The 19,585-nt window shown below is 49.6% G+C and overlaps 1 protein-coding gene across 5 annotated transcripts in view; it reads right to left on the bottom strand.

The window, feature by feature from the left end:
• Positions 1-1,379: 1,379 nt before the first annotated feature.
• Positions 1,380-19,585, bottom strand: part of DDX11 (DEAD/H-box helicase 11) — a 33,804-nt gene continuing 15,598 nt past the window's right edge. For 2 of the 5 annotated variants that reach the window (XM_050918220.1, XM_050918229.1), the window contains exons 10-27: positions 19,020-19,172; positions 18,848-18,894; positions 17,639-17,718; positions 14,616-14,660; positions 14,425-14,492; positions 12,408-12,446; positions 11,778-11,895; positions 11,023-11,157; positions 9,660-9,772; positions 7,146-7,215; positions 6,609-6,712; positions 5,772-5,921; positions 4,065-4,133; positions 3,782-3,882; positions 3,160-3,244; positions 2,260-2,335; positions 1,774-1,928; positions 1,380-1,550 (exon numbers count right to left, since the gene is read on the bottom strand). In XM_050918220.1, coding sequence (XP_050774177.1) covers positions 1,506-1,550; positions 1,774-1,928; positions 2,260-2,335; positions 3,160-3,244; positions 3,782-3,882; positions 4,065-4,133; positions 5,772-5,921; positions 6,609-6,712; positions 7,146-7,215; positions 9,660-9,772; positions 11,023-11,157; positions 11,778-11,895; positions 12,408-12,446; positions 14,425-14,492; positions 14,616-14,660; positions 17,639-17,718; positions 18,848-18,894; positions 19,020-19,172 — 1,653 coding nt within the window. In that variant the 3' untranslated portion in view covers positions 1,380-1,505. Of the gene's footprint in view, positions 1,551-1,773; positions 1,929-2,259; positions 2,336-3,078; positions 3,245-3,781; positions 3,883-4,064; positions 4,134-5,253; positions 5,351-5,771; positions 5,922-6,608; positions 6,713-7,145; positions 7,216-9,659; positions 9,773-11,022; positions 11,158-11,777; positions 11,896-12,407; positions 12,447-14,424; positions 14,493-14,615; positions 14,661-17,638; positions 17,719-18,847; positions 18,895-19,019; positions 19,173-19,585 lie in introns of those variants that run through there. The other 3 variants (XR_007768548.1, XM_050918242.1, XM_050918246.1) reach the window with 3 other exon arrangements.

Genomic DNA, 19,585 nt, shown 5'->3' with positions numbered 1-19,585 from the left:
GGCCACATGCTGCAGGGGCTGCTCTGCTGGTTGCTGGGAGGGCGGCAGGCAGCCACCCTTTGGAGGGTCCGCTGGTACTGTGGCTCTGGTAGACCTCCTGAAGCTGCAGGACCAGCAGACCCTCTGCAGGAGGTCCACCGGAGCTGCGGCAGAGGACCCCTCAACGGCATGCCACTGTGCTTGGGGTGGCAAAATGTCTAGAGCTGCCCCTGGTTCCTGACAGCCGCCCACTACCCTGCAAAGCTGAAATATCCAAAAGCCAGGAATGAATGTGGCACCCTTTACAAGAAAGGGAGAGGGTGTTTTTAAAGGGATTTACACTAAACTATGCTGAGCCCCAGGAAAAGGCAGCAGTAAAGCTGAACACTTGGAGGTGAAACATGCAGACAGGTGTGTAATCAAAAGGAAATGAAATAAATGCCACACTGCTTTATTTCTAGGTCAGTAAAGTGGAGTAATAGACTTACTTTCCCCCTCTCCCCCCGCTGGAATGGTGACACCAGCCTTGGGCTGTGCAGTACCTTAACATTCTTGGTCTCCATTAGCAGAAAGGCCAGGAGGGAGGTGAATGGCAGTAGCCTAAACTGGAGAATGCTTACACAGCATTGATGAGGAAATAAAGGCCTGGGGTGGGGGTGGGTAAATACACACACAAGCCACCCAGCTGGGTTGGATTCAGCCCCCAACAACTGAAGCCCTGTGTGTAGTGCTAGAGCATCATGCTCTCGCAGCACTTTTGCCATGGCAGAAAAAAGCCTCCAAAGTTTCCTGTATGCTCCCTAAACATTCTTGCCCTCTGCAAGGGGAAAGCAAGTCAGGCCCAATCCCTCCAGCTAGCAGTACTGCCATCCCCCAGCTCTGGTAAAGCACAGATTAACACAATGCCAGTGGTCATAGATGTAACTTCAGGCAGGGCAAAGCTAAGAGTTGAAAATGCCTCAGAAGTTGAGGCAGCCCAAGGCATTTGCCCTTCCTGAATTAGCTGATCTATGGAGCATGGGCTAGGAATTTTAGTTAAGGGGGTGGAAAAAATCTAGTCTCTAGCTTCCAGAGAGCTTTTCGGTGTTGTACTGCTCCCATAGAGGCCCCGAGAAGCTTTAGTCCCCCACGCCCTACTAGAAAGAAAAATCAGCAGCCGCCATGGAATGTTTAATACTTTACTTCATCCTACCCTGTGCACTGCCCCAAAGAGGGCAAATAGTAATACCCAAGGCTGGGAAACAGAACAAAGGGGAGGAGTAACACAAACCCAGTCTGAGTGGGGTTCATATGCACTAGCTGAAGGTGCTTTCCCCCACAACACGCACATGCCCCGAGCTAGGGTACTGTCCACTGTCCAGCCCAGCTCAGATGCGATATAATCAGTCACGGTCCAGTAGCCACATTGGTCAATAATTTTCAGCTTCTGTTGCAGGGACAGCAATTGCAGGAGGCTCCATTTTGAGCTGATACAGCCACTCAGTACCCCTGTACCCATTCATCAGCACAATGCTCTTCCATCTCCCTCAGGAAGCTTCTGACCTATAACATGACTTCTTCTCATGGTGAAACTAGGAAGAGAGGAGATCACATAATATTGTTCATTCCTAGCCCCAACACTCTAGTATCCAGAGGGGTCAGGCCTGTGAGCAGGGGGAAGAGGGCATGAAGGTATTGCTGGGGGGCAGTTACAGGACATACAGGGGGTGGAGTTGATGGGTGCATAAGGGGAAGTGAGACATAGTGAATGCTCAGAAGAGCTGGCTACTCGTAGGTGCATGAAATAGTACTGACCTTCCTTAACGCTGCAAATGCTAGTCCAAAGGTAGGTTTGATCTCTGTTCTTTCCTTGATCCACTGGGGTAATTTGTTGAAGACCGAGGGGCGTGCATACCTGTGATCTACCAGCAGGATGCTAGCAAAGTCCTTCTGATGGCGAATCGCTCGCCCTGCACAGATCACCATAAAGGGAAACTTCATTTTTATCACTTTGCATCCCCCTAGATCCTATCCTTACGTGCCCAAGATTATCAGCAGATCCACTCTAGATACAGGCCTCCACCAGGCTGCTAGCCAATAGCTTGAACACAATCAGTCAGGTAACTGGTGGATCTCCTGTCACCCACGTTGCATGTGCCATGACAATTATTCCCTCTCCCTATGCTGCTCCCCACCAATCCCACTCTGCCACAACTGCTTCTTTGCCTATCCCATGACCCTAGCTACCATAAACTGCTCTCCATACTCCGCCCACCAGCCCCATGAAAGATGAAGTCGTACCTATTGACTGGTTTACTGCTTTCATGCATAGATTTTCAATCAGCATTTTGCTAGGTGGCTGGCCCGCAGTTCTTGGCTAAAGGAGAGAAATAAGACTGTGTCTACACAAAGCAGCTTTTAGTGCCAGGGCTGTGTTGCTACAGCCGTGTCGCTAAGAAGCGCGCCGTGTAGCTGCTGTTTGTCAGCTCTCCTGCCAACAAAAAAAACTTCCACCCCTAACAAGTGGCATTAGCCTTGTCAGCAGGAGAGCCCTCCTGCTAACAAAGACCTATTCACGCTGGTGCATGTCGTCGGCAAAACTTGTGTCTCAGGAGGTGTGTGTGTTTTTTAACACCAAGTTTTGTTGTTCAGTTGCCCGTGTAGAGACAGCCTGAGTAAAAGGCATATGCAGTTCAGAGTAGGAATTAAAGCTCTTCCCAGGTTCTAGTGCGTGACTGAAGTGTGATCACGCACCTCAGAGATGACAATCAAACTAACCAGCTTCAGGACATCTGAAGGAGGAAGGTAGCTTCAATGCCAACCCTCAGGGCTTCAGAGCTGCATGGAACAGTGGCTGTGGCAGGCAATGAGCAGGAGTCCCTGCGTTAGGAAGAGGCGCAGGACCCTGGAATGCAGTTCTCCTTGCAGTATTGCTCTGGTAGCCTCTCTTGGGCCAAGTGCCCCTTTGGAACTCAGCAGGGTCATTCCTGCAGATCTCTGCCTGGCCCCAGCCCTGTTGAGCCCATTTACTACCCCCAAAGCCACTCAAGGAGATCCGTCTGCCCAGCGTGACTGACCCAGACACAGCAAACATGGGCAGAGGCACAGGAAGAGCCAGGTCTTTAGTTCACAGAGGGAATTGGACCCTGAAAGGACAGTAAGTGAAGCAGCTGAAATAGGTGCTGGGGTGCTTCCTCCTACCATTGTTTTGTCAAGATAGGCCATTTTCTCCTGGAGTTCTGGGGACTTGATGTTGGGGTAAGGCATGCCCACCATGACGACACACCTGGAAATGGAAGGAGGGGGACGCACACAAGCATTGTTAGTGCCCGCTCATATTTCCATACCCTCTCATCCCAAACAAACTGAGAGGGACACTATACTGGAGGAGGTTACCACTGCAATGCAGTCAACTCTGACATGGAAGCAACAACACAGCCCAGCCGTATGTGACAGGGGAATACTGAACTGAAAACTGCCAGGGGAATTCGGGGGGCCAGAGGGGGGATTTATCCCACCCCAACATTGTCTTGTGAAAAGCACTTCAGGCTATTTCATGACCACGGAGTGGTTGGGTGTCTGCTGTGTCTGAAAGGCCCCTTCAGCTCACAGTGCTTCCTGACACCACGCCAGGCACACTGCTTTCAGCCCTGACTCAATCACACCACCCCCACTTCCTGCACCCCTGAGGTTTACTTGCAGGTCTCCCACCCAAGTCCTGACCAGCCTCCCCTGTAGCCTAGGAGACCCAGCAACCACGTTAGCAGAGAGCTGTGTTCAGATACCACCTCAGGAGATGAGCAGCAAACCAGATACTTCTTACCTTCCCAGGTCATCAGAGAAATTGATTCCTTCACTCATTTTCCCTCCAACCACAGAAAAGAGCAGGGCCCCTGTCACATGGCCGCCCACCTGGCTGCAGCGCTGCACAAAAGAACCCCCAATGACTCAGGTGACACTGGAACTGTGGAAACTTCTGTGCATTGGCAGCACAGAGACCTGTCTACATTGGCCAGAGCAATTAACCACCCACATCACCTACTTTAGAAACACTCTCTTGCATTATGGAGTATTGAATGTCCAAGCAATCTGCCAACGCTGCTTACCTTTATGCACTTGGTGTACTCTGCCAGCACCTGCTCCACCTGGTTTGCTTTCTTGGGTTCCTGAAATATCTGTCAGAGGCACAAAGCATAAGTTGCAGCAGGAAGATTTAATGGTGCCATTCCAAAAATAACACAGAGGAGGGCCTAGAGGCATGTTACCATTGATCTCTAACTGATGTCCAACTATGCCCCCTGGCTAAGCAATGCAGACACATCCTAATGGTACCCTGCTCAGCACCTGTGGACCTAGCAAATCCAGAGTAGCAGCAGTGATGGCCATTAGTGACTTTGGAGACATGTCCAGTTATTGAGATGTTAACCAGGGTTTTTTTCTTCGCGGGTCCATGCTCCCCGATCTCCACTGTTTGAGAGTGGAAAGAAACATCCACGTAAGAGGACAAGATCTGGGAATTCAGGTGTAGCAAGAGGGAAACAAAGCTGGACGAGATCTCCAGAACTAGTATGATCATTTATAGACCAGTAGCACTCAGGTGTGACTAGAGCCCATGTGTGCTGATGTGCTGTTCAAACAACGTAAGAGAGTCCCTGCCCACGGGAGATTAGAACTGAAATAGGGTAGAAGAGGAAGCAGAGTTACAGAAAGGTGAGGTTATTGCCAGTTCAGCTCCTGAGGAGCAGTACAAGTCTGTTTCTCACAATACAGCCTCCTGAACATTGTTCAGTCCAGTTTTAAATTGCACAAGCAGGAAAGCTTTTGGAGGCCTTGTTATCAGAGTTCACTGTTCAGAAAGGTTTCCTGATATTCAGCCACTTTTCTTCTGTTCAATTTCATTCTATTACTCCTGGTTATACACCCTTTGTACCATGCTAAAACACTGAACCTTGAGATGTAGGCAAGTATTATCCCCATTTTACAGAAGCGGCAGACAGATTAAGTGACTTAACCAAGATTACATAGTGACTCTGTGCCACAGTCAAGAACAGAACACAGATTTCTTGATCCTCAGTCTTGTGCTTTAACCAGAAGACCCATCCATCCTCCCAGTAGACCCACAGTGAGCTGAAAGCTTGTGTGTAATTGACAGCATAGAGTTGAGTCTTAGGGCTTGTCTTTGCTACCGGGGTAAGTCAACCTGCGTTTTGCTACTCCAGCTATGTCAATAACGTAGCTGGAGTCAACATAGCTTAGATCAACTTACCCCGGTGTCTTCACAGCGCTGCATTGACAGGAGATGCTCTCCAGTCGACTTCCCTTACTCTTCTCGGAGAGGTGGAATACCGGGGTCGAGCGGAGAACGCTCTGCTGCCAATTTAGCGGGTCTTCACTAGAGTGAAGACAAGCCCATAATCAATCACACTATTCCCTGGACGGGATGTGCAGCCAAGTCTGGGGAAAGCAAATCCCCTGTAAGAACTTAATAACCTGCCCCTCACAGCAAGGGAATCAGAGAGCACTGTAGGCTGACTAATGCAGATGAAGACCGTCTCTGCATTTACAGGAGCCATGTAACAACATTTAATCTAATTTAGATCCCAGCTCAGCGATCAGCCATGTGGGAAGTTTCATTTATTCATTACTGGAGGGACTGGCTAGATAAACATCCTCCCTGCTCTGCTGTGCAGGATATAAGAACAATTTGGGGAGGAGAGAGAGAGAGAGAGAGACAAGGCCTGTAATGTGCAAATAATTGTTGGCCTTTTGAAACCTCTGTTTAAAGTACCAACCACCCTCAGTTACATAATTACCTTCTTCTTAGTCACCAAGCGGGTGAGCAGCCCCGTCCCCTCCCAGTGCGTGTACACCTGCTTCTCGTACTCATAGGAGGGAAAGAAGCACACCACGCCCCCAGGGACCACATTGCACAGGTTACCCAGGATTCGGCCCATCTCATCCATCTGTAAGAGGAGAAAGACTGGTGTTTGCTGGGGCTTACCATGGCACTGCCATGGCCTAATTCTCCTGCCCTGTCCCTGACCCAGAGGACAGATGCCTCCCACTGACAAGTCTTAGGACACTTGTGTAGCCACTTCCACGTAGAGAAATCAGTGCAGTGCTAGCTCACCAACAGTTGCCTAGGGGCACTGGCTGGCTCCCAGGCCTGGGAACAAACATGCTCCCTTTCACTCCTTGGTCTCCGCAGGCCTGAGTCACTGTAAAGCAATGGCTGTTCAGTGCGTCTGTCCGTTTCCCAGGGAACAGGTGTCCGCTTCACATGCCCGGAATGATGGCGAGAGCTCACTGGCAGCTCTGTTAGCAGGTTGAGCTAAGGATTGAATGGGCCAGAGAACCGATGTCTCACTCCTAGGGGCCCCTCAAAGGCAAAGGAGGATGGGGAAGCTTTCGCTTCACACTCCAGGCCTGTCAAGTCAGCTTTCACTAGCACTAAACTCACTTAAAATGGCTTAACAAAAACAGACCACCCCCAGTATGCCCCCCCCTGAAGTCCCCACAACTGGACCACTCCCCTGCCAATGTGCACACCCCTCTGGACTTAGAGCCCCCCAGAATCCCCCACTCTGCACACAAACTGTCCCCTTGAACCATCAGACCGCATAACTTAAGAATGAAATAGCTGTGCTGACCATCTGAGGCAGGTCTCTCTTCTGATAGGTGAACTCTAGCTGCTGGTTCGATGGACCACTGCAGAGGATTATGGGTAAAATGTTGTCTGGCGGAATCACATGGCCTGATGACAAACAAGCAGATGGAATAAAAGCCACAGATGTTCAAGCAAAGCAAGCTGATAGTGCAAGGCCCCTGGGAGTAGGTCACATGCACGTAGCAGCACAGGTACACATTGATTTCCCTTGGTCTGGGGGAGTGCAGGCAGCTTTAGCACAAGCCCGTCAATGCCTTTTCATGGATCACACCAGCCATAACCTGGTTCAAATCATTCCCTGCCCATTCTCTCTGGGGCAGAGGAATACAGTACACACCGGCAGCCAGAGGTGAAAGGGAACTCAGCTGCCCTCTGCTGCTGGGATTTCCAGGCAGGATGTCTGGTCACTAGAAGGAGCTGGCAAACAAGTCAATGGCACCTGCCTGAACTCCCATACAGCCGAACTAGGGGCCCAGTCACAGAAAGAGCACGTGACCAGCTCCCCTCCACCGACACTCACCACAGGAGAACTCCACCACCCTGTCAGCACCGATGGCACACGACAGCAACTGCTCTCGGAAATCAGACACCTACAAACCAGGAGCCAAGAAGAATCAGCAAAGCCCAGGTACTCTCATCAGGAGATGGGGAAGGTCTGCAGTCAGCACACAGCACGGGTGGGAAGATCAGACGCAAGGATGGAGGAGGAGGAGTCAGGTCAATGGTTTGGGGAAAAGGACAGAGGGAAGACATGTGCTGGGTACTTGGTGCAGGTGTGGGACCCCGAAACACAAGGGCCCACAGAGGGATGAACGGGTGCAGAAATACTGTAGCTGCAGCTCTGGCCTCAAACCAGAGCTGTACCCAGGGGGGCAGGTTGATTGGCAGGTAAATTCTGCAATTCCAGAGCCAGCACAGCTGCACCATCCCACACTGCAATTAAAGTTTCTTCAAGTCCTTGGGTAGGACCCTCTGCAGGGCCGGGGGAACCATTTGTTTCTAGTCAGGAAAGCAGAGACCCCACAAAGCATGGGCTGAAGCAGCAGCCAGCCACTTCCACGGCTTCCTATGGCCAGTGCTAGCAGGCGCAGAGCAGGAGCGCCACCCTGTGGTCCAATAGCCTCATCCTACCAGTGCAATGCTCTTTTTAGACAAAGCCATCCACAGCGTATATGGTGAGCGAGGCATTCGGCCCAGCTTTCCAAGCTTGGGTCTGCCTCTTTGATCAGGGACCGACTCCTAGTACCATAGCACACCTCGTCCACTCCCCTGCCTTGCCATTAACGCGCAACAGACTGAATACCTTCCCTAGGGCTGGTTAGTTACGGCGGGAGGAGGATCCAGACAGCAGGGTACAACACAGTCTCCATGTGTTACCCTTGCAGTGCTTGGGGGCATGGCTCGCAGCTTAACTATGGCAACTGGGTCTGTCACAGGGAAGTCCATCACGCCAGGATGCCAAGGCGCCAGGCCTCCCACGAGCCAGGCTCATGCCAAGAGCAGAACTGTGACTACTATGGGCTTTGATGGGTGGCTGGGTTGTGACTTTCCCAGAGGGATACCATAGGAGAATCACTATTTTACTAGACAGAGCCAGCACCCTCCCTCCCTTTATTAGTCTCCACTACAGCTAAAGGACCCTCCAGTCACTGCAGGCAGCACATGCTAAGTGAGGGACCCTTGGGGTATGTCTATGCTGCAGTTAGACACCCGTGGCCCAGGCTGCAGGGCTGTTCTATTGCAGTGTAGATTATGGGGCCCAGGCTGCAGCCTGAACTCTGGGACCCTCCCATCTCATGAGCCCCAGCCTGAGCCTGAACGTCTACACTGCAACTGAACAGCCTCTTAGCCCGAGGCCCACAAGCCCGAGTCAGCTGCAGTGTAGACTTTCCCCTAGAGTCTTTAGTCCCTTGTCCCTCCACATGGCTTTACGCATAGAGAGCTGCAGCACGGGAACCACTCCCTCTTCTCTGGTGTGACTGTGCGAGTGGCTTACATTCACCCAATGGAAACGACTGAGCTTCGGTAAAATTAAATGAGTAAACTGAAATATCTGGCATGAGCAGTGATCTAACAGAACCCCTCTGCCTCCTGCTGCAGGTGCACACCAGGAGGGAAGCAGGCATGTGCTGTCATTCTGAGCTAGGCACACCTACAAACCATGGGAAGAAGGGCTAGGCAGAAAAGCCTAACATGGATGGGTCGTGCACACCACTGTGGCACTACTGAAATCCCGATTTTTCTGGAAGGTCCCTCTGGCAAGATCAGCACTATAAGGTCGGTCAGAAGATTTCTATCCAGTGCTAGTTTTGAGCTGCACTCAGCCTGAGGGACTGGATTAGACCACATAACTCAAAGGGCAATCCGATATCTTGAAGGCTGGGAGACTTGGCCCAGGGCATCCCACCTTTATGCAATGTTAAGCCACAGCCAGGCATTCAGACAGGATGAGACGTCTAATGAAGAGATTACTCCGAGTTACAATGTTTGAAAGCGTTCGGGTAAGTATCCTCCCAGGTGGGAGGCACAGCAAAGGGGGTATTAGCACACCCATCCCTAGCAGTTCAAATGGACAGCGTGTCAGGGAGACTGGGTCCTGCAACGCTTGTACCGTCACGAATTGTTAATCCTGTAGCTACCTCACGGGGAACGGCGCAATGGGACAGAGGAGGGTCTTGCTTGGTGCCTACAGTGCTTTTCTTTTGCTGCTGAGCGGAGCAATAAATGAAGCACGGGCACAGCACAAAGTCCCCGGGCCTCACGCTAATACGCAAAGAGACTGTCACCTTTTCCACGCCACCAGGAGGATGAGAAAGCTGATTCCCAGCCTGATCACTGCAATGGGGGCAGCATGGAGAAATGTGTTAAAATGGGGTGGAACTACATGGCTCTCGTTTTGCTTAATGGTTCATTGGTGTGTTTTAAAGCATCCCAGTTAGAACCAATATCCATCTCCTCCTGCTGCTGCCTGTGGATTGGCAGAAGGTGCCAGATAGGCCAGTTAGATCTTAAAGAAGCAACCTTGCTCCCTCACCGGCTGCATGGTGCCCCCTGCAATGATCGCAGCACGACATTCCTTCAGCACCTTCGCAAAATGGACAGCTGGATTCAGCAAGAGGAATTTGAGGCTGCTCTGAGCTATAGTGCCTGGGTAAAGAAGACAAACAGACACACACCACTTAGTAAAACATTCATGATTATCAGCAGACCACTTTGTGAGGGGAAATCCCACTTTCAAAGCAGGAGCAGAGTGCTGCAGGGCCCATCTAAATCATTTACACCTGGGGGGATTCTGCACCAAAAAATTAAAAATTCTGTGCATAATATTTTAAAATTCTGTATATTTTGTGTTGTTTTGACAAATAATATCACACCAGTTTCAATTATTTTGGTAATTTATTTCAAAATACTTGTCAGCAAGTACATCTGTAACAATACAGACAACAAAAAAATCCCCCAGGAGTAGAGAGTTAAAGAAACCCCGATGACAACCCAGTTCTTGTTTCTCTGCTCCCTCCCCCAGACACCTACACCTCATCCCTCACAGAGCCCAGCCGCAGGGCATCCCCTCATCGCGGACACTCACACCCCATCCCCCGCTGAACCTAAGCACAGAGCCCCCACAGCCCAGACCTGCTTCCCCCCCCAAATCCCAGCCATGGGGCACCCCCCAGCCCAGACATCCACACTCACTACTCCTCAGAGCCCAGAGAGAGAAACAGCCTGATGCTGGGTCCCAGGCTTCTGTGGAGTTTCCTGCACGCCACCTCCTTCCCTCAGGGAGTGCTGGGAACTGCAGCTGCCAGGAACCCTCTAACTCCCTCCCTGTCACCCCAGCAGTGTTTTCTATCTTCAGGCTGAGGAGCTGGGCTCTGCCAGGTCTAATGGTCCCTAGTGGCGGCCAGCAGCTTCTGCGGCCCATTTCTGCGAGGGAAAAAGGAAATTATGTGCAGAACATTAATTCCGTGCAAATTCTGCATTGCACAGTGACACAGAATTCCCCCAGGAGTAATAGTTTGGATGGCCAGCTCCAGCATCAAGTGAGTGACTCTGCCAAGGTTTCTCCGCGAGCTTCATGAGACCCCTACATAGACTGTTTGTCTCAGGGAATGAGGCCCTTCCAACAGAGGTCTCACATTCCTGCTGGACCAGTCAGCTAGTACTAATTATTTATGTTGCTCCCAGGCCCCAATCCGGCAGGACCCCAGGGTGCTAGGTGCTGTGTATACGATGCTGAGCAGAGTAAGAGACAGCCCTGTCTCTTACTATGCAATCTAAGGCTTACAATCTAATCATACTTAGAAATTTAAGTCTCCCATCAGTGAGGTATCTAGGTACTAGCCAGTGGCTTTAATGCTGCTTTGCTTGAGCCTCGGGAGTGCTCTTCGCTCCAATACCTTGCCGGTTGAGGATGACTCTCCCATCTTGGTTTGCACTGGTGAGAGCAGAGAGAAATCCTTCAATCTGCATCAGAGGAGATGCCATCTTGGGCTGGCCATCCTCAACCTCCACAGGATGGCACTGAATAGCAGCTGCAGGTCAAAAGAGAAAAGGAGAGGGGAGGGGGAAATCACTCAGAGCTTAGGTTCCATTCCCAGAGGAGTAAGAATGCAAGAGCTAAGGCCTGGTCTATACGTAAAATTTAGGTTGAAAAAGTGATGGCATTCAGGGATGTGCAAATCCCCACTTCTGAGTGCTGAAGCTATGGCAACCTAACCCCCAGTGCAGACACAACTAGGTCGACAGAAGAATGCTTCCGTCAACCTAGCTACTGTTGGTCCAGGAAGTAGAGTTCTGAGAGAGACAGACAACCCCATCCATTGCCATACACTGCATCTACCCTCGGGGATTATGCTAGTTTAGCCATGGTGCTAAGGTGGCCTAAGGTGTATACTATGGAACACGTGCCACTTCCCTGAGGAAAGGAACAAATCTTCTCAGATAAATAGCACCCACTCTGGCAAAGAGAATAGGTAGAGTAGGGAACTCAAATTTCACCTTCCTCATGGCCTACTCCTCCCTTGCTTCACTCGCTTCCCTAAGGCAGCCCGTGTCTCCCTCCCCGGAGACAGCTCTGAAGCCAAGTTCATCTCCCCCCTTGGCCCATGTAGATGCAAGCTCCACAGCCTCTTTACCCTGCATCTGAACTCACCTTTGTCTGGCCCCTGATGCAAGGTGAGAAGGAAGTTCTGCAGTCCAGCCATCTTCTGCTTTTCCTTGTTAGTCTTTACAACACTGGTGGCTCCATATCTCTCCACAAACCCAAAAAGCTGCCACATAAATAAAAAGCAGGATTTACAAAGGATACAAACGCACTGACAGCACATCACATACAAAGGCCCTCACCGCATGTTATACGCCTATTACAGAAGCCAGACACTGTGGCATGTCTCAGTGCTTCCCAACTCTTCTAGCCGGAGTGTCTTCCCTCCCTTGAACCAAAACAGCTAATGCTCGCCCCTTCCACACGACGCAGCCTCTCGAGGTGGCATGTTTTACAGAATCCCAGAAAAGACAGTGCAGAACGAGCACCTGTTAGCGTTCCAGTACTTACTAGCTGCCATACACTATGAACAAATACCCACCGAAGCTGGGGACGTTTGAAGGGGCCATTTTGTAAATCAGAGGAACGCATAATGAGCATGCAGAGGAAAGCAAGAGGCTTACAGCCATATGCCCAGCTGCTATGCTCTTTCCTCTTTAAATGCCAGACTGCCCCTTGTCTTGAACTAGATGAGGCTGACTGTCCTGCCATGTTGGTTAAGTAGCAGTGGGGAAATACCTTCCTGCTGATCAGACTTTTCTCACAGTACCGTTGAACCTGTGGGAGGAAGACAGAGCGCATGTTAATACTCAGAATCCCCTTTCCCATCCTACAGCACCCCCCGCTGGACTACTATCCCTTCCTCTCTCCCCCCCCCGTCTCTTCTCCAATAGCGATGCTGGGAGAGGAGTGCACAGTGTAATATTAATAACCTGTGAGCTATACTTTATTATAATTGCAGCTAAATGACTTAGTAGGTTCCAGAATGTGTTCTTCAAGCCCAGTGACCTAAGAGCTCCTTAAGGCCAACTAGCAAAGGGCACACCCAACACACTGTTGTCAGAATATTTAGCCAAACTGTGTCTTGTAAGGTATTGTGATGGGCTGGACTAGGCTCTGCAACCCCCCGGAGGCCTCACGGCCCTGCCACACCCTAGCCCAGAAAAGGGCAGTGGACTCCTCCAAGCTGCCTAGACTGGCGGTGTGGGACGCAGCCAACCACAGAAGGTCTGCAGGAAGCAGCCAATCCAGGCCCAGCAGGCCCATATAAAAGGAGCTGCAGTGCAGAGCAGCAGAGTTCAGTTCTGTTTCTTCCTGGAGGAGCATGGACAATGTGCCTGGCTGACTGAGGGAGCTATGGGACCTCAGACAGAGCAGTGCGGGCAGAGACTGGAGGGAGCGAGAAGGAGCTCCAGGCTAGCGGCTGGGACTCAACCAGGACAAGGTCCTGAGGGAAGAGTGAAGAACGTGCTGGGGCACAGGGAAGTGGCCCAGGGAATCCTAGCAACAACACAGCTTAGTTAAAGGGACATGGCGGACTGCTGCTATCTTTAGGGTCCCTGGGCTGGGACCTGGAATAGAGGGCAGGCCTGGGTGCCCCCGCGCCCCAGGGAAAGTGGTCTGGACTTGAAGCATCCCAGAAGAGGAACTGAACTCTTTAGTGGCCCAGCAGGAGAGCTGGGGCCTGAAAGGCCCAAAGAGTGGGAGGGCATTACCTCCAGGGAGGGTGCTATGAGAATACAGCTCAATACCAGAGCTGAGGCCATTTTAAAGACTGCTGGATTAATTAAGGGCCTGAGTCCATGGAAAGAAAGGCCAATCGAGGGTACTGGGATAGGTCCCCCCATCAGACTGTATATTGGAAAGGATTTTTATTTCACATGCAGACAGAGAGACTCGGCTAGAGGGCTGAGTCACCGAAGACCCCACCTCAAACAAGGAGAGTGCAGACACACGCACTCCGACAGGGAATGATTGGGAGAGGTGAATACGACTTAGTTACCAGCATCATGTAAAAACTGGTAACACGCAGGTCATTAATTGCATTATTCCATGATGTCTGTACAGAGTTATGTATGTGTGCTGGAAATACATTCCTAAATACCTTTTTGGGGCAGACTTGATAAATAAGTTTGTCTTAGACAAAGGAATGTTGTTTTTCCTGTTTGCCTGCATCTCCAACCTAAAGTAACCCACAGCTAAAGACAATGGAAGTTATATTTATATACAAGTCAACCAGGGCATGGGAAGTCATCAGGAAGAGACAAACAGCAGAGAAGAACTTTATCTAGGGACACACTTCAGAAGAATCTCTTTTAGTCCAGTAAGCCCTTGAAATGTAGAGAACCCTTAGCTATCCATCACTAAAGGGACAAGAGGCTGGCACTCCTGGAATCTCTTAAATGTAAATCCTTCAACCTCATGGATTGAAGATGCAGAGGACTGTAGGTGAGAAATTGCCTGAGACCAGGATTGTAAACTGGTGAGTTCTAGATGCTAGAAAATGTGTTTTTACTTATTTAGTTTGTAACCATATCAGTCTCTTTTTCTCTTGCCAACATAAAGAATACCTTCTAAGGCCAACTGAGGCAATGGAGAGAAGCTGGCAGGAAGTAGGCTAGTGTGCTGAACAAAGCATAGGACCAAGTCCAGGACATCTAGGTTTTATTCCCAGCTCTGCTACATGCTTCCTGCATGACCCCCACCAAGTCACTTTACCCCTCTGCGTCCTACCAGAAGACAATCTTCACACTACCTTGAAGAGGTTGATATTGTCAATCTGACTCTGAAACAGGAAGTCATTGATGGATTTTAGTTCTGTCCCTGAGAGAAGAGAAACATGTATTACCTGCTTGGCCCACAGATCCTCACCCCACCACCCATCTCCCCTGCCTGTTGAGCTGTACACTGCTCTAGGCACCTGAGGCATTCAGACGCACATCTTACCTGCTTGAGAAATGCTCTGAGCATTTGGATTTTGATTCACGTTTCCTGCAAAATATCAAACCAGTTCAAGGCAGCATGATTCAGACTGGGTTTGTGTAAAAACTTACGCCACACACTTAAAAGAGCTAAGGGGGAATGCAACTCTAGCACAAAAGACAGCACCCAGAAATTAACTGTCTGACTGGAAAGTGGTTCTACAGTCAAAACCGCTCATTTCTTTGCTTTCCTCTGCAGGATAGTTCCACATCATAGGACAAATGTTCTGTAGCATCCCTGCAAGCTAATGCCTAGGTTACTTTTGTACAGCAAGCCACAGATGGGTAGGTGCATAGAAACACCAACACAGTATTCATCATGCTGCAGAGACTAAAGGAGTGCAAAGCAACTTCTCACACAGGCACTAAGTGACCTTTGTAGAGACAGTGCGAGGGAGCTGGAATGCACATAGGCAAGCGAAGGGGGACAGTTCTCCCTCAATCCACCAGCAGACAAACCAAGATTAATTGGTGCCTGACTTTGTTTTCTGTTTCTAGTATTTAATCTCCACCTCACGTCTCACACTTCTGGAGCCAAAATCCTGAACTTGCACACATTGCATTTCCTGATGGAAGTATTTAAGGGAGGGCCAGGGTGGGAAGGAGGTAAGGAAGAAAGGATGGAGCACCTGAGAGAAGAGGGGAAAGGGAGAGGAGAAGAGTGTGTCAAATTGCCATCTTCCTATTAGTGACAATGAAGGGTTCTTTACAGAAGGCAGCGGTTCCCCTCAAGGCACAACCGATGCCTAGTGGACAAGTAGAGAAGTAAACAAGGAGCCAGGTTAGTTCCAGAGGGTCTAGAATCAGCAGAATAAAAGGCAATATTCAAAAGAATCATAGAATATCAGGGTTGGAAGGGACCTGAGCAGGTCATCTAGTCCAACCTCCTGCTCAAAGCAGGGCCAATCCCCAACTAAATCATCCCAGCCAGGGCTGTGTCAAGCCGGACCTTAAAGACCTCTAAGGAATGAGATTCCACCACCTCCCTAGGTAACCCATTCCAGTGCTTTGCCACCCTCCTAGTGAAATAGATTTTCCTAATATCCAACGTAAACCTCCCCCACTGCAACTTGACACCATTGCTCGTTGTTCTGTCATCTGGTACCACTGAGAACAGTCTAGATCCATCCTCTTTGGAACCCCCTTTCAGGTAGTTGAAAACAGCTATCAAATCCCCCCCTCATTCTTCTCTTCTGCAGACTAAATAATCCCAGGGTTTGGCTACACTTGCAGCTGTACAGTGCTGGGAGTTAAAGCTGTCTTCGTACAGCTGTGTAGGGAAAGCTCTGCAGTGTGGCCACACTGACAGCTACCAGCGCTGCAGTGTGGCCACATTTGCAGCGGTGTTGGGAGTGGTGCATTATGGGCAGCTATCCCAGCATTCAAGTGGTTGCAATGTGCTTTTCAAAAGAGGGCGGTGGGGTGGAGTGAGACAGGGAGTGTGGGGGAAAAGAGAGAGAGAAAGTGGATTTTTGGAGCTGACACTGTGTCAGTTCCCTGCCTTGCAAGTTCCGACCCCTTCCCCCACCCCTCTCTCATTCACTAAATGCAAATAGCCTTCTTCATTTTTTTCCTCACAGACCAGATAAGCAGCTGCTCCGAAACAGACCCCCGCTCCCTCTCGCACGCCGTGCTGCTTCCCTCCTCCATTAGCTGTGGACATTCCAAAGGAGCCCCCTGCCTGCCTCTGCTCAAGCAAACAGTAGCTGTGTTTGTTTTTTAGATAAGCAGCTCCAGGAGCCCGGAGTTCACAACAAAACAAAGAGAGTGTTATCTTTACTTAAAAGCATTATGGGAAGGTTCCAGAGGTCAGTTACAGCGTAGTAAGATTAATCACTGTTTACGCTGGCACCCCACTGTTATCTTTATCCCTCTCGTCGAGGTGGAGGACATGCAGCGCTGTAGCCAGGGAGATACAGTGCTGTACGTGCCTTGCCAGTGTGGACGGGGAGTAAGTTACAGTGCTGTAAAGCCACCACCAGTGCTGTAACTCTCAAGTGTAGCCAAGCCTCCAGTTCCCTCAGCCTCTCCTCGTAAGTCATGTGCTCCAGCCCCCCAATCATTTTTGTTGCCCTCTGCTTAACTCTTTCCAATTTTTCCACATCCTTCTTGTAGTGTGGGGCCCGAAACTGGACACAGTACTCCAGATGACACCAGTGTCAAATAGAGGGGAATGATGACGTCCCTCGATCTGCTGGCAATTCTCCTACTTATACAACCCAAAAAGTCATTAGCCTTCTTGGCAACAAGGGCACACTGTCAACTCATATCCAGCTTCTTGGACCTAGGTGTTACAGTGGACTTCTCTACAGAACTGCTGCCTAGTCATTCGGTCTCTAGTCTGTAGCAATGCATGAGATTCTTCAGTCCTAAGTGCAGGACTCTGCACTTATCCTTGTTGAACCTCATCAGATTTCTTTTGGCCCAATCCACTAATTTGTCTAGGTCCCCTCTGTATCCTATCCCTACCCTCCAGCGTATCTACCACTCCTCCCAGTTTAGTGTCATCTGCAAACTTGCTGAAGGTGCAGTCCACGCCATCCTCCAGATCATTAATCATAAAGAGAAATTCACTTGATGGTTAAGAGTCTGCCAAAGCAAAGGGCCTCACTGCTTACTAGTACAGCAATTCTGTTTTATTCAGGCTCTTAAGCCACGCTCATCACTGTAGTATCTGTCTGCCATCTTAGTAACTTGGCACCCTTAAGTCCCCTATCACTCAAATCTGAGAAATTGTTGGGAATACAGGGGAAAAAAAAAAAAAAAGACCTTTCCCCAGTGATGTACAACATAACCTGCTGCCTCCTTTTCATGTCAACATCCCTAATTTGCAGAACAGGTTGACAAATAAAGTTAGCACGTGATAGAGCTAGGATATAAACAGTTTGCAAAAGCCACAGGGAGAGAGAGGGGAGGCAATTACACTCTGAGGAAGCACCAGTCAGCTCAGAGTCTTCGGAACATCAATGGAAGTGGAAGCTTTCTTACCTCCTAGTATGGACACAAACCTCTCCAGCAAATACAGAATCTGTTTAATGTACATCAGGTTTTTTGCCTTCAGACGTTTCCTATGAGATAGTTGATGGTATTAAACACCAGAATGAATGGCCCACAGGGACTATAACACACAGCTTCCTAAGTCCCAAACACAAGACATCAAGCTGATCAGCCCAACTTCATTTCTTCATCATGAGGAGATGAGAACTAAGACACAGTTTTCTCTTGGACTTACTCTTCCGGTTTGTGTGCAAGGGACAAACCCCAGAAAGCCCTGGCCAAATGTTCACAGGTGCTAGAACCACTGCACTACCCAGCGATGTCACTTCAAGAGTCCAAGTGTTTAACAGTTTCTAGCACTGACTTTTTCCTCTCTCACTGGTTAGGGTTAATTTATTTATATTGCAGTAGTGCCCAAAGCCCAATGAGGATTTAGGCCCCACTGTGCTAGGTGCTAGCCCAGGGGTTTTCAGACTGGGTGTCAGGATCCCTCGGGGTCACGAGGTCATTACACGGGGGGGTCACGAGCTGCCAGCCTCCACTCTGAACTTCACTTGCTTCCAGCATTTATAATGGTGTTAAATATATTAAACAGTGTGTTTAATTTATAAGGGGGGGTCACACTCAGAGGCTTGAGATGTGAAAGGGGTCGCCAGTAAAAAAAAAGTGCGAGATCCACTGTGCTAGACAAAAATACACAATTATTAACCCTATATGCAACAATCACTGTAGAGCTGGTAAGCCTGATGCAAGCTTTGGACAGGGATGATACACTGTACACAAATTCTGCCTTGGAGGTCACCAGAATTCATTCTGTTTCAGCCACAAAGGCAGCTAGAACACAAAGGGTCAAGACCTGGGAGAGATGCGAAAAACTAAAAACTGGAGCTTATAGCACAGCATGTGGCTACCAAAGTAGAAAGTAGAGGGAGAAACGGGGAACAAAATTAAGAGAACGAGAAAAAGCCACAAATGCTAAAATGTCCACACTTGCTGTCTAATACCAACCCTGGGAACCAGGCTTACAAAGGTTCCAAACAGAGCTAGTAACCCAGCACTCTCCTTTCATCTCTCAGAGCATTAGTACAAATAGCCTTCCGCATGGGAAAAGCGGGACAAGGCCCTGCAGATGAGAGAGAAATAAGCTTTGGCATCTCCTCTGCTTGCAGCTGTGGGGCTGTTCCTCTCTGGGATCCTCACCTGTATCGTTCCATGTACTGCAGCAGCTGGGAGTGGGCACAGCACAGCTACAACAGAAGCAGAACTGGTATTAACTCCTCCATAAATTCTGGGTTCCATTACAGGTGGCAACCTACTAGATACAGAACACAAAAGTGGTTAACAGAGCAGTGACCTCCAGTGCCTGACTCACCTGAGAGCCACGGACTTCAGTGCTGTAGATGCAGGTTATAGTGTCTATCAGATTGTGGGCCTCATCAATAATCACCACCTGATCCTTCAGTTTGATCCCAGAAGCACATCTGGTAGATTCATGCAGGAGCATCTGATAAGGCAACACCACCAACTGCGGGAGAAACTCAAGCCTTAAATGACCTGACTATTTTAATAGTATGAATATTGGGCGTTTCCAAAGGGCTTTCCAAAGGCAGGTAAGTAATATTACTCCCTTTTGTTATGGATAGGAAACAGAGGTAGAAAGAGGCTAGGGGACTTGTTCAAGATCATACAGCAAGTGAACAGCTGAGCTGGTAAGAGAAGCCAGGTCTTCCAACTGCCTGTCCCATGCTCTAGCCACTGGAGGTGTGTTTCCCCCGAAGTATTTACATTAAAAACGCTATTTTAGCAAGGAACCTGCAGATGAATACCTTTCACAAATTCTCATGTTATTAGATGGTCACAGAGAAATTCTTCTCACAGAAACACACAGCGAGCAATGGAAATGGCTCAGACTGTCTTCCCCTGTCAAGGCTGGCACCA

Source organism: Gopherus flavomarginatus, chromosome 1 (genome assembly GCF_025201925.1).
Source record: "Gopherus flavomarginatus isolate rGopFla2 chromosome 1, rGopFla2.mat.asm, whole genome shotgun sequence".
Taxonomy (NCBI): Eukaryota; Metazoa; Chordata; order Testudines; family Testudinidae; genus Gopherus; species Gopherus flavomarginatus.
The sequence above is the reverse complement of the archived record's forward strand: the minus strand, read 5'-3'. Positions and strand labels throughout refer to the sequence as shown.